The 16,898-nt window shown below is 42.3% G+C and overlaps 1 protein-coding gene across 2 annotated transcripts in view; it reads left to right on the top strand.

Moving 5' to 3' along the window:
- Nucleotides 1-16,898, top strand: part of LOC119033993 (adhesion G protein-coupled receptor A3) — a 169,288-nt gene that overhangs the window by 27,683 nt on the left and 124,707 nt on the right. The window contains exons 3-7 of one of the 2 annotated variants that reach the window (XM_037124670.1): nt 1,793-1,864; nt 3,683-3,754; nt 4,157-4,228; nt 4,486-4,649; nt 12,817-13,030. In XM_037124670.1, coding sequence (XP_036980565.1) covers nt 1,793-1,864; nt 3,683-3,754; nt 4,157-4,228; nt 4,486-4,649; nt 12,817-13,030 — 594 coding nt within the window. Of the gene's footprint in view, nt 1-1,792; nt 1,865-3,682; nt 3,755-4,156; nt 4,229-4,485; nt 4,650-5,396; nt 5,455-12,816; nt 13,031-16,898 lie in introns of those variants that run through there. The other variant, XM_037124671.1, reaches the window with a different exon arrangement.

The following is a 16,898-nucleotide window of genomic DNA, read 5'->3' as shown; positions in this document are numbered from 1 at the left end:
AATTGAATTAAAAATCATTTGAAAATGATTGATATCATCATATACAACATATTGACTATAGCATTCCTTTTTTATTTTTTCTGTCTGCAGTGACCTCTGCCCCTGGGTAAGGCAGTCACTCGTGTAACGTGTAAAGTTCTGGATATTCAGCAAATTCAGAGACGGCAGGGCCATGAGCTGAGAAACAGTTCAGGATAAAAGGAGGGTGCTGCGAGCGTGACGGGTGACCTTTTGACCTGCACCCTCCACCCGCTCTTTTGCAGCACATCGTACATGATCAAAGGCAACTTTCGGATCAGAGCGGAGATTAGAGCTGGCCGTCGGGCGACCTGACCGGACCAGGAGGTTCGCCTGTCAGGAAGGCGAGTTCAGTGCTCTTCCTAAGGCGCACTACACCTTGGCTGTGTGAATGACCAGCCCTGTCTACAGCAGGTCTCATTAGGAATTCTGATTGTGTAAAGTCAGCAGAAGTAAAGAGGTGTGTTCAGGTGTTGAGGTCATACCAAGTGCATGGATTCATTCATCCATCACCTGAAGAAAAAAGGCATGTCACACTTTTTTTTTAGAATGATAAAAGTGGAAAATGAACACAAGCATCTCTCCACTCAACCTTGTTGAAGGTCTCTTTGGGAGTCCTAATGGTGCAGACGGAGTGTGTTTTAACCATGGGCTGAACAGTTAACACAGGATACAGATCATTAACCCCAGATGAGAGTAATTTTTCTGCCGCTAATGACGGCCTGTCTTCTGTATGTGTAACTAATGCTTTAGATCCAACAAATTAGCACCAGTAACTGTAACCCAACCACTGTTGAAGCTTTTCATAAAGAACATCCAGCAGTGGATTATTCTTCCTATCTCTAGAGACAGTTTGGCTCCTGTAAATCTTTCATTGTGTACTAAATATGGTATGATGAGCTTCGATTAGGTAAAATGGAGTGTTTTGCTACCGAACTGTCGCAAGTGTCAAATAAAGAGATTTCTAGCATGACTTTTTATTTTCACATCGGGACACTCTTGACTTTCACAGTCCCACTGGTCTTGTTTTGTTTCTCCTGGCTGGCCCTCCTCTGCCCTGCGTGACTGTTATAAAAAAGAAGTTTCGCACCAAATTGAGCTACATTGTTGCTCACATTTGGAGAAAAAAAAGGCACTGCCCTTCTTCTCATTCTCATCACACCGACTGGACATACAGTCCAAAGTTAAAGGAAACCAGGGACACAATTTCAGGAAGTTTTCTTTGGCCCGGGGAGAAAACCAGAGAGGAGGTTTTTCTGAGATCCATTTTTAGTAGCGTCAGAGGTTTTGGAGTGGGCGGTGAGGGTGGGGATGGACAAGGAGCGCCTGGCCAAAACCACAACATGTGTGTTTTTGCCTGTTGGCTGGATGTGGTGTGAGTCCAAAGCCTGCAGGGAATTTGCAGCCCGGCTAACAGGTGCAAGTTAACTTATGAATGAACCACCCAGGTATATCTCAATTAGAAAAAAATATGAAAACAGCTGCGTTTTAATTAGGAATTGGTTGAAAAATGGCATGGAGTGGCATCATTTTTGGATGTGTTGATCTGGATGTGATTGGACGAAGCAAGACTCAAATTCTCCTGAGTCTGCGTGAGTCTCATGTATGTTTTGAATTAATCACGTTTTCTTTGAAGGTGGTGGTTTGTACAGTCTGCAAGATTGTCAATGCCTAGATAGATAGATAGATAGATAGATAGATAGATAGATAGATAGATAGATAGAGCACTGATGTAAATGTGCTCTGACTCTTTCTCTGTCTCTCTCTTCTCCAGGGACCTGAAGAATAATTTAATAAGTACAGTGGCGCCCGGGGCCTTCCGTGGTTTGCTGGCTCTGAGGAGACTGTAAGTATGATGAAGCCTAGTAATAGCCTTCTCCAGGGGATACAGGGACAAGTTCTCTGGTTTTAGAGACAACGGGTGGGAGTGTCAAAAAAAATAAATAAATAAATGGAGGAGAGAACTAAAATGTTCATCTGAGACAAAAGTGCTGAAAGTATTTGAGTCTTTTTCTGAGGCGATGCTAAGTGCCCTTTTTAAGCTTCACATTAATATCTACACATTCACTAGTGGCATCTGCAAGGTGTGACCACGGTCTGTAAGAGAAAAACTTGGGGGCACATCAGCAGGAGGTGTTAAGGAAAGGGAGAGCATTTGTCTTTCACCCCCTGTTAGATTTTTGTCCAGTGTCAAAGGAGTTTATGTAACCTTTGCTGAAGGCACTTTAAATTTCCTCGCATTTCCCAACAATCTTGAGTCAGTGGCTTTGAAGACGTAAATGATTCGACAGCCAGTTACACAGCAAAATGTAGCCGTGGTTAACCAATGCAAGCCAACGAAGGACTGGACTGCTGCAACCTGCAAGGCGAAGGTCATGAGACCATAAGGGTTAGATGAGCTTGCACTACCACTAGAGCTAATTGCTGCCACAGCCACAAGGACCAGGAATAGCTGACTGGAGGTTTTGCAGTGTTGTTTAACACTTTTTTTTTTTAATGTGGAAAACAAAATTGACTGATTTTAGGAGAGATTGATTATACACAAGAATGTTTGTGGTCTGTTTACTTCAGCAGCTGTTCAGGTCTCTTTAGCCGACCTTCAAACAGCCTTTTGCTGACAGACATAACATATTCAAAAACCTGAGAGAAGTTCAATGATAATACACATGTAATACAGAAACTGAAAATGCAACTTTAATACAAACTTTAATGTGGTTCTAAAAATCTGATCATATTTAGTGGAGTTTCTAATTTAGCATAGTTCAAATCACATGTTTTAAAGGTCAATAGAGGTCAAAGGTTAAAAAATTGTGTCATGTGTCTTTTACCTTTCCTGTGTAGAGTTTTACATTTGTTGCAAGGACAGTATGATACATTGGACCTATTCTCTTTTTTCTTTCTCTTCGTTCAAAAGGCAGGTTTACAGTGCTTCTTTAATCCTTAATTGTTTTATAACAAACGTGGACTTTCAAGGTTCCATAAAACTTGACATTCCAAGTTGTTTGCAATGTGAAAAGACAAAGTAATGATTTTGGCCATGGAAAAAAGTAAAGTTCTAGGTTTTCTTCTGTTTTTGGTTTCTTCTACTTGAGTAATTTTCTCGACGATTACTCTCATCCTGGCTTTCTACATATAGGCTCCAGAGTGAGTGACATGATTGCTGCCTGATAGTTAGTGGGATCTGGGCTGGCAGGGATGCAAGCGGTGAGTTAGCCGTGCTGATTCGGGGCGCGTGTGCGCCAAGCTCGGGGAGCAGCAGAGTGCTAATTTAAGTGCTCCCCAACTGGTGATTACTCGAGTGCTCTGCTTATTTTCCCACAGCTGCTCCAGCAAAGCAGCTCTTTAATTACAGAGTGCGAGGGCACAGAGCCATGGACGCGACAGCGCACAGCCACTCACATACGGAAGCCCGTTGCATTTGCATGTGTGTGTGTATGTGTAGTGTGTGCCAGCAATGGTTATGTTGAGAGTAAAAGGTTACGGAAGGTCAGGACATATATTCCAGATCTTTGGATTGATGAATGAACATGTTACGAACACATGATTTCACTGCTGTTTAAGCTGTCCATGTGTAAATAAGGCAAGCATGCATGGAAACAGATACTAACACAGACCTGAGGACCTGAAGGGACCCCTTTTGTTTTTCCCCTTTTTGTCCTTATAGAGACCTGTCCAACAACAGGATTGGCTGTCTCTCCCCGGAAATGTTCCTTGATCTGGGCAGGCTCTCAAAATTGTGAGTAACCCCCTTAATTGAAAACATGCATTGCACTGCTTTATAGTTAATTTGTACTCTACAGGATATGGTGTTTGATACAGATTAAAGGGAAACTGAAAAAAAACCCCAAAAAACCCCCCAAAACACTATAAAGCCATTCGTGGCTCCAGAGGAAGCTGCATGTAATCGAATAAATTGATGTCACTTGGTAGCTAAGTTGCATTTTGGGTAATGTAGGCTCTGAAAAGGAAGAATCCATGGACTATAATAAGTGAGTCCAACACTGTTATAGGAGTGCAGCATCAGACCAGTGGATCTTTTCATGTGACCCTTTAATCAATGTGTATCAAAATACATGATTGTTTATTGATTAGGTTCATGTGAGCACTGACCTGTCCTCTTTTCTTTTTTCACAAACAGGAATTTGTCCGGGAACATCTTCTCCACTCTGACCATAGGACTCTTTACACACCTGGTGGCTCTCAGAGTGCTGTAAGGCAAAGACACACACCCACACACACACACACATCCACAGTGAGTCAGCATGCACAATGACCTTGAAGTGGCTCGTTTAAGCAAATTAAATCATTGTTCATTTTATTGACAGCATCTGTCATGTTATGACGTGTCAAAATGTCTGCTGTGACAAACTCATATTGGACGCATGAAGTTCAGAGTGGTCACTTAGATCCAGAAACACAACCACAAGCACACAGGATTTAACTGCTTGCTGTTTTTTTCCCCACCAGGCACTTCAGCACTGAGACTCTGTTCTGTGACTGTCAGCTCAAGTGGCTGCTCCTCTGGGCTCGCAGCAACGCCGTGAGGATTGGCAATGACACGGTGTGCGTGTTCCCCACCCACCTCCACGGACTGGAGTTTCGCAACCTGCGCGAACAGCAGCTCAGATGTGGTGAGCAGAGATTGGGTGATTTATATTAGCTCATGAACTGATGTGAATGTAGGCTAAGCAATAGGGAGTAAAATGTTCAAGTTACAAAAAAATTTAAAAAATCAATCAATTCACGTTATAGATTAATATTGTTGTAGGTAAATGTTTTGCTAGCTTCTCACTGAGATAGCTAGCACTAGCTTGCACATTGGCAAAACAACAATAGCAGTCTTGGCTAATGTTTAATATATGCTGATACTTGTAGCAAGTAGCTCGCATATTAATAATACACAATATGAAGACAAATAATCATCCCACATGGGATATTTTGTTGCTAAATTGCTACTCTAGCTTGCACATTAGCCAACAGTAGCTGTCAGGTTAGCCTTTTTTACCCATTGATGTTTAATATGTGTAGAAACTTGTAGCATGTAGCTCACAGACATTAACATTTACTACCACCAATGTTATGTGGTGTTTTTGTCTTTTGTTTTTTTTCTTCCTGTTCTCACTTACAAAAATTTTAGTTGCATGGTGATGAAGACCCTCAGTCGTCCAGGTCATGGTAATTCTGTGCTATATCCTTGGCAACTGGACGTGTTTCAGTCATATTATTTTATCTTTTGCTGCAACAAACTGAATTTGTAGCATAAAGCGTGATATCCTAGTCCCCAAATAATTCTATCCATAATTAGCACTGTTGTTAATTAGTTCATTAATTGCCTGCACCTGGCATCCCAGGTGTAAATCAGTCCTTGAGAAGAAGGCCAGAGTGAAAACCAGCAGGGCTCTGAGCTCTGAGCTCTACTGTCTTCCAAACAGTCAGGTAGGAAATGCTTAAAACTCTTTTAAGAAACACATTCACAAGAGAGGCGCTTGAAATTTCCTTAATTGTTGAAGATAAATAGGTTTCAAAAATACAACTCCTGGAGGGATTAAATTCCTAAAACTACTTTTGAAGAGAGAAAGAGGAAGTGAAATTGATTCTTTTCTCCAAGAGAACAACACCGGGGCTGTGTGGTTCTGTTAACTTATGAGAAATTTTGAAATACCACATGCGTGACTTAGTTTGCCCATAGTTTAAGAATCTGTCTTTAAATAAAAAAACTCCTTGAATGTCTAAATGCATGAATATCAGTGCATCCCTTGAATTTGTGTCCAAGTGAGGAGCATTTAAAATCATCAAACCTTTAATTGCCATTTCCGAGGAGACGTCTGCTTTTTGGAGCAAATGTTTCAGGCCTCGAGGCAAGAATGAACGGTTGCTTAAGATGGATATTTTGCTGAGTTCTGACTAAAGGATCTCTACAAGATAAGGCATATCTTTGCACTTTCAAAATGCCTCCTGAGACTTCTCATCAGCAAGAAACAGTTACATTTCACTAACATTGTATTTTCAAGTGGGTAGCACAATGAGAACACGATTAAGTGGATCTATTCTGATAATAGGTTTCCCTCTCTGCTGTTATCTCTCCAGCTGTGAACTGTTTGACGAGCCTAATATCAGGCGATAATTTAGTACAAAATTTCCAGCGAGAGAAGCTCCAGGCAAAAATTGCCTCATAATACAATCTTTGCCCTATTATGTACCACCTGTGTTAGGGGCTGCAGTAGGCTTTAAAGCCAGAACTGTGTTTCCGAAGTTGCCAGTTGAAATCCTTGGATCAGCTGAACAGATGTGTGCTGGGAAAAGGAATGGCCGATGCTCGTCTCTGCCTCTCACATTCCTGTCAGAATGTTTCCTATCCTCCAAACAGCCATGGTGCACGATACTGAAAACTGACATTATGATATTTTGGTTTTGTGCTTACAAAAGCAAAAAATACAGAATTTCTGCTAGATCAATTGAACAGCTCAATAGACCGAGTCACTGTGATTTGCAAACAATGACTTCTTGGTAGACAGCTGGCGGTTGATTTGCATTGCAGAGATATGTGAAAACTGTTTATTTGAAGATCAAACTCAGTTGAGACTTAAACATTTTAAGATATATAGTTAAGCACATGGATCTGTTGGTTGGTTTGTCTGCTGGATGACATAAAAACTGCTGAGCGGATTCTCACAAAATGTGGATGGAGAATGGGTATAGATTGCAAACTGACAAAAAGGGATGGAAAAGAAAGGTTGTTTTTTTCACCTTTTGGTCAGTTTCTCATAGAATAATGCATGGATTGTGATGTTGTTGTCTGGTGTCTGTGGCTGGTGTTCATGAGTAAGTACAACAGGGCATCGTTGGGGCTTGGCGGAGGTATGAACTCTACTGAGAGGCTGCTTACACATACCGTGTTGGCTGGTTAATTTCTATGAAATCTACCCAACAGCGACTTCTCAAACTGCTAAATTGGGGAAAACTCTAAAGCTGTCATTTTCCTTATTCTGTGGCCCAAAATTAGTAAAAATGTTGTTATTAATGAGATATCGATGCATGAAACATTCATTTTGGATGAATGACAGCTATACATTTTGATTAAGACTATTGTTGAACTGGGCAGTTTTTTATTATAAATGTAGATGTTCACTGTATAGCCAGTGAAGTCCACTGAGGCAATGTGACTGTGATACTGGGCAATTTATTTGATTTAATATTGGCCGTTGCCAGGTTTGAAATGCAGGTGGTGAAACAGATCAGGGGCCAGATGCATCAAACTGTTGTGATTCGTGACTGAATCTGTTCGTACCCACAGTGAAAGAAAAAAGTGCACAGATTTTTTTCATCAGATTTTTAAGGTCTTTAGACTTGATTCTGGTTAATAAATCGGACCGTTGTGGCGAAAGAGCTTCATTTTCCACTCCAACAAATATCCATAAATAGATGCAGAAACTTAAACACTTGCTTTGAGACCAGACAATAGGAAGCAGAATGCAATTTAATAGATTGCACTTCATAAGGAAAGTCACACCAACAGCAGCTGTTATAATGCTCGACCGTGGATACTTATAGCGCTGCGCTCCCACATGTACTGCAGACCATCATCAATTGGTAATATGTCAGTCATCATTATTAAACGTTGGATGTATGATTAGTGAATAATGTATAAAGCTTACACTGACACAAACTTCACACAGTGCTTCATAATTTAAGATTAAGTTTGTAAATGCACCTAAGTGATATTTTACTAAACACTGTGTAGACTCCAAAATGATATCACAATCAGTGAAACTGGCAAACAAGCTAGACAACGTTTAAATCTGATGTTAGGTGTCTCACTTTATATTTTTCATTCCACCTCATCATTTTACTTGCAGCTATCACAAGAAAAACTTGTGTAAGCTGGTCTGGCCATAGGTGTGCTCAGCAAAACCTTCTCTATTATTATAGTTGTGGGTAACTGTGAGAAAGAAGAAAGAAAGAAAGAAAGAAAGAAAGACTAAAAGATGGACATACAGATGAGACAGACACTGTTGAAGTATAATTTCCATTAGCAGCAGTGTGTGCATCAGACAGGGTTTTTAAACAGAACAAAATGGCCTCTTTACTGACTGGAAGCTGTTAGCTACATTGAAGAGAAATCCAAGAGTCTTTACTTTCTTTTTTTCTGAAAGACTGGTTACAGACAGGCAGTCTCCCCCTGCCTCCCTCCCCATCTCCCCTCCGTTGCACTATCTCAGTGCTCCGTGCTGCGGTCCACAGGGGAATTGTATCTCATATGTGATAGAATCATCCTCCTCTTCTCCTTACATCTGGATCACGCAGGGGATATTGCTCTGGAATGAGAAAATCACTGGTTAGTCGAAGGGTATGGCTATGTGTGTTTCTGTGTGTGTGTGAAGTGAGGACACCCTTATATGAAGATGCACTTTATGCATGATGTGACACAGTTTTCCGACAACTAATGAGGATAAATGTGTCCTGGCCTGCACCGTGTACATGTTCTCCCCCCATGGTTGGTGTTTTTGTATACACAGACAGCGCCATCCTGAGACGTCTGGAGTTATTCTATGTAATCCTAATTGTATGTGTTTTTCATTTGCACAGAACAATCCAAAGCAATTACAGGGTAATTCTGCACAGTGCACAGACAAAGAGCCATGAGTGGTATCCAGTGGCAGGACGTGGAGCGCTCCTTTCCAGCCCTGAAGCATCCATTATGGGATTACAATGATAACGTTCTGGGCTCCCCGCTCTCGCCATGCTTGGATCCATCCTCCTCTCAGCGGCACAACTCCATCTTACAATACCTTATTCATTTGCTTGGCAACAAGCAATTTTCAATTGGATGCAGTGTGGCGCTCTAACAACCATATTCTTTGATGTTGCTTGATGGTTGTTATTTTCATATGGCTTGACTTTGTAAGACATCGTGCAGCCATGACAACACCAGTTGGGACCTTGTTAAGGGTGTGTGGATGGACATATTGCTCAGCACCTGATGCTAGCTTCTTGTTATCACGAAAAATGATGGGATGGGATGAAAATATCCCCGTTCCACACTCACACACCATCTAAAATATTAATGTTTCCCCACTGAGATTTTCCCCTATTGTTTTTACTGAGACATGTCATAGAAGATGCATCTGTTTCTTTCTCCGGCAGCTCCAGCTGATGGCTAGCAGATGTCTGCACCACACATTCCAGCAATGAGCCCCTTGTCCCTGTGCTGATACAGGTCGGGTACTGCCTGCAAATGAGGGGGAACGAAGGAGTGTGTGTAGCTTCCTGCCAGGATCAGGTGCTTCCTGTGTGGAGGTCAGGGCAGGCGTCTGTTGGACTCATCTAGCTTCACCCTTCTGGTTCTTCAGCACTGCTGGGATGAGAGCCACTGCACAGTCCAGAGCTAACATGCCCTGTTGTGCACTGCAGGACTAGCCTCTACTTTTCTATAACAGCATTTACTGAATGATGACACAGCAGTGCAATTGCGTTTTCTGGGCATCATGTCATTAAATTAATTTTCACGTGCAAGCCCATGTCTTTTAGCCTGCGGCATGCCTCTAATAATTTAATGACTGAAAGGATCATGAAATATCACTCAACATATTCTGTCATATGGGTCTTTGAAGTTCAGTCGCACACCTCTTTTAAAATTAGTTGCTTTGAGAAAAGTGACGATAGAACCAGACATACGAGCGTCCGTGTGAGAATGAGAATGTCTGCTAATTTTATTCTCAAAATATTTCTAGTAGGGATAAAATTCAAAATTGAAAAATGCCCCTTTTTGAATAAACAAAGAAAATATCCATTAGGTATAGCTTTCTGTCTATATCAGAAGGCAGTTGTACAATAAAGGTCTTCATTGTTAGAAGACTTCAAGATCATAGCAGTTACCGTAATGACTTTGTAATGCTAACAGATGCAGAGAAATATGGTGCCTACAGGTGCCAGTGTGTGAATAATTATAGATTCATAGTATTAGTTTTGTGAATAAATTGATGGATTATAATTGGAGCGGTTGGATCGCAGACATTTGTCCTGCTCAGCCAGCCGGTCAATTGAAGAAACAGCTGGCCAATAAGAGCTCCTGTGTCTCTCTGTGGGTCGGACATTAGATTTCAGGTGACACACTGTGTACACATAATGTTAAAACTTTAAAGAGACTGAACATTGATGCAGGAAATAAATTAATTCTGAGATGGAGTATGATAGGCAAACTAATAAGTTAATCAAATAAATTAGTTAATGAATACATTTTAAAGTATGTATTCCATTCCATTTTTTTTAATGTCATTTATTCCTGTCATGAAACAAACACTGCATTTCCTGTGGCAGCTTCAAAATAAAAGGCCTCTGTTTGGCCAGTTTAACATGTTTAATTTGAAGCAGATGCAGAAAGATCTCATGTAGCATTTGTACAGGCAGTGACTTCATATAGCTGTGACATTTTTTTAAGATTGAAGAGTAAACAGTGCTGCTGTTTTTTAGAGAGATAAAAAAAAAAAAGCTGGATTACGCATGAATAGGTTGCCTTCCAACGACTCCCAAAATGACATATATCACCGGGACGTTGCAGCATGTGGTCGCAGTTTTAGTTTAGACACTAAAACTACTTGTACGGTTTAGGAAAACGTTGTGGTTTGGATTAAAATCACAATGTTACTTCTGCTAAGTAAATAAAGTTACACAATGTACGGGACGTAACTTAACTAAGTTAGTAAGTTAAAATAACACACTGTTTACTTTTAGTTTCACACCGGACGCAAACAGCAGCCTCCTGAATAAAAGTCTCATGCTTGTTTAACAAGATCATCGATATCTGGTCTCCTATAAGCCATGAATATTTTTCGTTCTTTGTATCACTTCTCCTTACTTCATTCTTTGCAGTTGTACCAATTACTTCGGCCACTAGGGGTCGCTGCTTAACAGAAAAACGTAAATATGATATGGGCGCTTAAAAGCTGTATTCATAGCTGACCTATATTTTTCTGTTGAGGCCCATCTGGGATTGCATGGATCTTGTTCCTGTAGATCCTTTCATGTATGTAAAGGCAGTCTCAGTGCAACAATGGCCAGTGCAAATCTGGACACTATAACAGTCACATGCTTCAGACTGCTAGTACCATGAATAAGTAAGCTGTATCCCAACAAAGCCCTTTAAGGGTGCAACAATGTTTGTCCCTCACACTGAGCCACACTGCTTATATACACACTCTTAATTACACTCACATACAGACCCCCATATCATCATGCCTCTGTCTCTGTCTCTCATACTGTACACACACACACACACACACACACACACACACACACACACACACACAGCCAATAATTGCATTTTGCTCAGTGTCCAACGGGTGAAGGCAGGCAGCCACACTCTGATCCTTGGCTCAAAGCGTTGTTTCAACAGTATCAGCATCAGCCAAGTCAACAGTCAATGGCCCCCATGCTGTTTCTGTTGTGTGTCAGCCGCAGGAGATAACAAAGCCTCAGCCACTGTTGCTGGGGACTATCATAGAGTCTTAACGCTCTAACAGGGTCAGCTCGAGTAATTACACAGAGATGTCATCATGGAAATCCCAATATTAGTGACAGATTTTTAATGTTGCTCTCGAAACACATGGCACTTTTGATTATGCACCTATGATTATGAATTACTTATCTAGAAAATTGAGGTCAAAGCGCTGCATGTGTTAATAGCCGTGGTTGTTTAGTGGGTTATGTATTTCCATAAGCAGTCTTCTCTGTGCAAGGGAAATGTTAAGTTGAGGGGTGCAGACATTTAGCCACATCTGCCTGACACGGATCTTTAAATGTTTTCCTTTCCAATGCATGCAGCAGTAAAAGACTTTATGACCCATGTATTGGATTGCCTGTCAGCAGCAACATCCACAATTGATTGGAATACAAGCGAAGGCAAAGCGCTTGCTTACGCTGCCCTTTGGAGCATGTCCAAGGAAATGTCTTGTACGAATGAACTGTACGCTCTGAAGGAATTCCCAAGTTGGTACAGTGAGCTGGCACATTGCTGTTGTAATCCTGGATTCACAGCCGGTTCATGCTCGCCAAAGAAAGCAATGCCAAAACATCTCCAAGGGTATCTGGTGTATGATATGATCAATCGGGTCCTGAGGTGTTTCTCGCAAAAAAAAAACAATAAAAAAATAAAAAAATCAAGCCCTCTCTCATATTCAGGCACTGGACTAAACACTCCCCTGTCTTCTAATCTCATCGTTATCGCGGCCTTATTCTCTGGCAAAAAGGCTTGAGGACTTATCCAGCTGCTAGGTAAGTAATCCTATCACTGGTGTTGCAGCGAGCCACCATTGTGAACATGTAAGGAGTCAAGGAGAGTCCAGGGGAGCGCTCAAGGCTGTTCTCCTTTATCAGCTGCTGTTCATCTCACGCAGCAACAGCAACAACATGTGGGAACGACGGGAGAGGAGGGTGACCTTGACAGAATGTTTTAGTGTGTGTGTGTGTGTGTGTGTGTGTGTGTGTGTGTGTGTGTGTGTGTGTGTGTGTTGACGGTATTTTTAGGGGCATGCATGTTCGTTGATACAAGTCTGATTTTGATTTTCAAGTTTAATTCTGCATTTGAAGATGTTAACTCTAATGCTAACATGAATAATAAGCTCCTGATCACCGCACATGGATACCCCTCACACCTCCATCCTTCCTCCATTCTTTCCTCTCAAGGATGGAATGAAAGAATGAATGACCTCTCCTTCTCTCCCTCTTCTAGAAGGGGGAAGGGAGGGTTTACAAGCTGACACCCCCCCCCCCCCACCTTTTTATCGTCTCCTCATCTTCCAGATGGACCTCTGGAGATGCCCCTCTTCCAGCTCATCCCGTCCCAGAGGCAACTGGTTTTCCGCGGTGACCGTCTCCCGCTGCAGTGCACCGCCTCCTACCTCGACCAGTCGGTGGAGCTGCGGTGGCGTCACAATGGCCACGTCGTGAGCACGCAGGAGGACCGGGGCGTCTACGTGGAGGAAACCCTGCTGCACGACTGCTGCCTCCTGACCAGGTACGTGTAGAGGAGAGAGGAGGGAGGAAGATGGCGATGTGCTGACTGGCCTGTTGCACTGACACACATACACACAGCCCATCCAGGCTGATAAAGTCAAAACATAAATCTGTGCACATACAAACAGTGGAAAACGTACATGTTCATCGACACATGAATGCCCCTCTCCCCCGTCTCTCCCATGCCCATAGGAGCTGTGATTTACCTTTTGTTATTGGTGCCCTTGATAAGGATCTGAAAGGACAGGACAGAATTGGCTTGGCAGCATGCCAACACCTCATAGCAATCTGCGGCTCGTCTCTAGAGGTTGGCCGTCCAGCCGATCCCTCAACGCTGGTGGACCGCTAGCTGATCACACGCTAAGAGGAACAGATGCTGAATCATAATTGCGGTGATAAAGTAGACTGGCAACACTGGCTTCGCACATTTTTCTGCTGGAAGACTTTGCCGCAAGCCTCCATCCTCTTCCTGTCTTTGTTTTCGGGGTGGTCTGCAGCACGTCTGTGTGTGTGTGTGTGTGTGTGTGTGTGTGTGTGTGTGTGTGTGGGTGTCTGTGTGTATTATAGTAAATGTGTTTGACGTAATGCTTTGGCAACACGGCTCGGATGCAGGAGCACATTGCTGTTGATTACTTTAACTGCAGCCTGCTCTGACTCGGCCTCCCTAACATAAATATTGATGGAGTGCCGACAGAAATATGTATCCCTGTGTCAACAGGGCCGCGACGCCTCTTGTTGTGCGGTTTATTTGGCAGCGAGAATGCCAGCTGCTTTTCCTGCTCCATATATATGTAAGGTATACCGTTCCCCTGACTGCACAAAAACGCTGCGAATAGTCAATATTTTTTCTTTTCATTATGTACCAGCGCACTGTTTGACATTCTCAGTGATCCCTGTGGTGAATGCACTGTCTTCAATAAACTGATTATAGATTGCAGGAAGAACTTGTAGTGTCTTTGGCACTCAGTCGTGATGATTCTTGGCAGTTTATTTTTATTGAGGTATTCATCAATGGGGTCAAGGCAATAGTTTCAATACTCAGTGTCCTTCACTACTCATTGCCTACCATAATAGCAGTGATAGGAACTGAAACACTATTCTTAAAGGTCCAATTTGTAAGAAAGTTGACTGAATGTCATTCCCAACTTTAAGGTACTTTTCTTGAATAGTAGAGGTTATGCTTCTTTAAACTTGTACATTGCTGCATTTGAAAGATAAATTGCGCTATATTGTCCACAGAGTTGAATTTGACAGCTGTTTTTGATGAAGATTTTATGTACACAACTAAAAATGAATGATAAAGTTCCTCCATGTCTGATAACGATAAGATAGGTAAGCCGTTTTTCTCTGACACTGGCCCCCCTTGTAGTAGTGCCAAAAAAAGGTGATGATGAAAGGTGAAATCAACCCTTTCCACTGACAAAACTATATGTCACATCAATCATTTAAAGCAAAACTCTCGCCAATACGCAACCTCACATTACAACTCACATTAGCAGTCACTTGTTCCGCCAGCCGCTGCCCTGTCAGTGGAGAAAAATTGATTTACGAATGTGACGTAACTTGAATGAGAGGTAAACTGGAATTCTCCTAAAGCTTAGTTCCATGTAAATGCACGGACAATTTGTTGCTTAAAGATATTAACCTTCAAGTTGAAAAAGGATTCAGGTACATTCACATGAAAAGCCTTGGTTGCATTTTGGCGAGAGTTTTGCTTTAAATGATATAATCACATAAAGTTACACACACTTAAGCTTAAAGTCAGTATTGCTTATAACACTGATTATCAACAGACAGATGCAGTAAAACTCAGTTATATGCAACAGTAGTGGTATAGTAGCAGACGTAATTAATGATCCACTGTGAGGCGTCATCGTAGGAAAAACTCAGTATGCAGCTGACCCTTCATGCTTTATGTCTGTGTGCTGATGATGTCGTCAGCTGTCCGCTCCTCAGTCCCATCAGCATAAACTGTTCCGCTCCACACCTCCTCCCCCCCCGGCTCAAAAACAAGTCCTGCAGAATTTCCAGCTCAGTGTCCCAGTGGAACATAATGAATTTCTCATTGCTCCCATTCTGATTAGGGCCCCGCTTGAAAATTACCCACTGCTCTCCTCTTGTGTACACAAATAATGCAATTTTATCCCCCAAGTGAAAGCCATTCAGGCCGTGTAGCTCTTGGCACATAAAATGTCTCCCTCCTGTTGAGAACCTGCACAGAGCTCACATCATTTCCATAGCTGATGAGCGTGTAATAGAGCTGCGTCCAACAAAAACAATCTGCTGTGTCTGGACTGAACTTCACCCTTCGCCCTGAGCTCTATCTTAAATTGCTGTGTTGAGAGAGACGTGTGGGGGGAAATTAAAGCCCTGTGACTTCACTGGTCTAGCACTCGTTAAGTCACACAAAAAAAACGTAACTAATGTTGTGGCCTTTGACATGCCAGACGCTGTCAATGCTCGTTTAGAGACGGCGGACAATATATTAGTCATTACAGCCCGTGGTGATGTCGTTCACCTTGGATAAATGTGCTGTGAGTCAGTCAGCCTCACCCTGCATGCCCCATCAGAGGGGAAAGACTGAATACACAGGATTTAGCGCGTGGCTTAAAGCCCTCGTCTGGATTTGTTGCACAGTGTTGAAGCAATGTGAGCGGAGATGCCAAAGCCTCAGTGAAGTGACCTCTTTGAAGGTGAACCCAAAAAATGTTTTTGTGGCTATTTCTCTCAGCTCCTCCTGCCTAAGGCTGCATCCGGCAAACGGCCAGCGTCGACATCAAAAACATGACACGATCTTTTGCTTACTGGAACAGGCAGAACATCATGGAATATGCTTTTGTAATTTTTTTGTTTTGTATTGTACTTTTGTTCCCTTTCTTCTACCTCCCACTTTCCCACTGTGCTGTGTCATTATAGCCTCTTATTCACTGGCACAGGTGGGCCGATAAGCTGATCCGTTTACATAGCTCACTTTGAGAAGCAGCAAAAAAAAAAAACCCGGCCCCACGAGGCCCGATGATTCTGCGATGTGGGCCAGACTCCTGCTGAGTAATGGTGTCAAGCCAAACTCGCGGTATTAGCTATGCTAGCGGCAGCACTGGGACCAGCCCGTGATTCATGTTTCATTAATCAAACATTTTGGAGCCCTGTAGCTAGCTACGGCAGACACTTTGGATGTATCTTTCTTAATCCTCTCCATTTTTAATCAGGCTAATCTTGCACAAAAAAAATGAAGAACCTGGTCTGGAAGTATTACTGAAGGCGAAGGGAAAAGGAAAGCGTCTCTCCCTGTTTCTTCCTCTGCGTCGCTGTGGGTGATCTTTCTCTTTTTAGTTTTTTTGTTTTGTTTTGTTTTTTTTTTTAAACAGAACTCTCTGCTTTGGCTCACAGGCATTTATGTCTTTAAATTCTCCCCACATCTCTTTCCTCCGTTATTGCATTCTACTGTGCTGTCTATAAAGGCCCGCCTCTGTTGCACCTCGTGTTGTTTCTCATTTTCTGTCGAGAATTAGGTCTGTTTACAAACTTCAGTTGCTAAGGAGACCAAATGTGATCATGTCCACACGTATACAATTGTACCTCGGGGATCGTCTATTTACCGCCTGCCGCTTTTAGTCAGTAAAGAAAAACAAAAAGCTCTTAGTTACATTGGAAGAAGTTCAACGAGGATCAAGTCTTGTGTTAATTATTAACAGCCTACATGATGTATTGTGTAGAGGAATGGATGGAGTGGGTTAAGACAAGAAGCTAATATGATATAGATGCTGCTCCAGTGGGAATAGTATGTCCATTATGTCTAAGTGAATTATGGCTTGGTGTGTCTGTGAATATCGAACATGCACTCGTTCACCTGCCTGTACAGTTGGTTC

This window comes from Acanthopagrus latus, chromosome 15 (genome assembly GCF_904848185.1).
Source record: "Acanthopagrus latus isolate v.2019 chromosome 15, fAcaLat1.1, whole genome shotgun sequence".
NCBI lineage: Eukaryota > Metazoa > Chordata > Actinopteri > Spariformes > Sparidae > Acanthopagrus > Acanthopagrus latus.
This window is presented reverse-complemented; position numbering and strand designations above follow the sequence as displayed.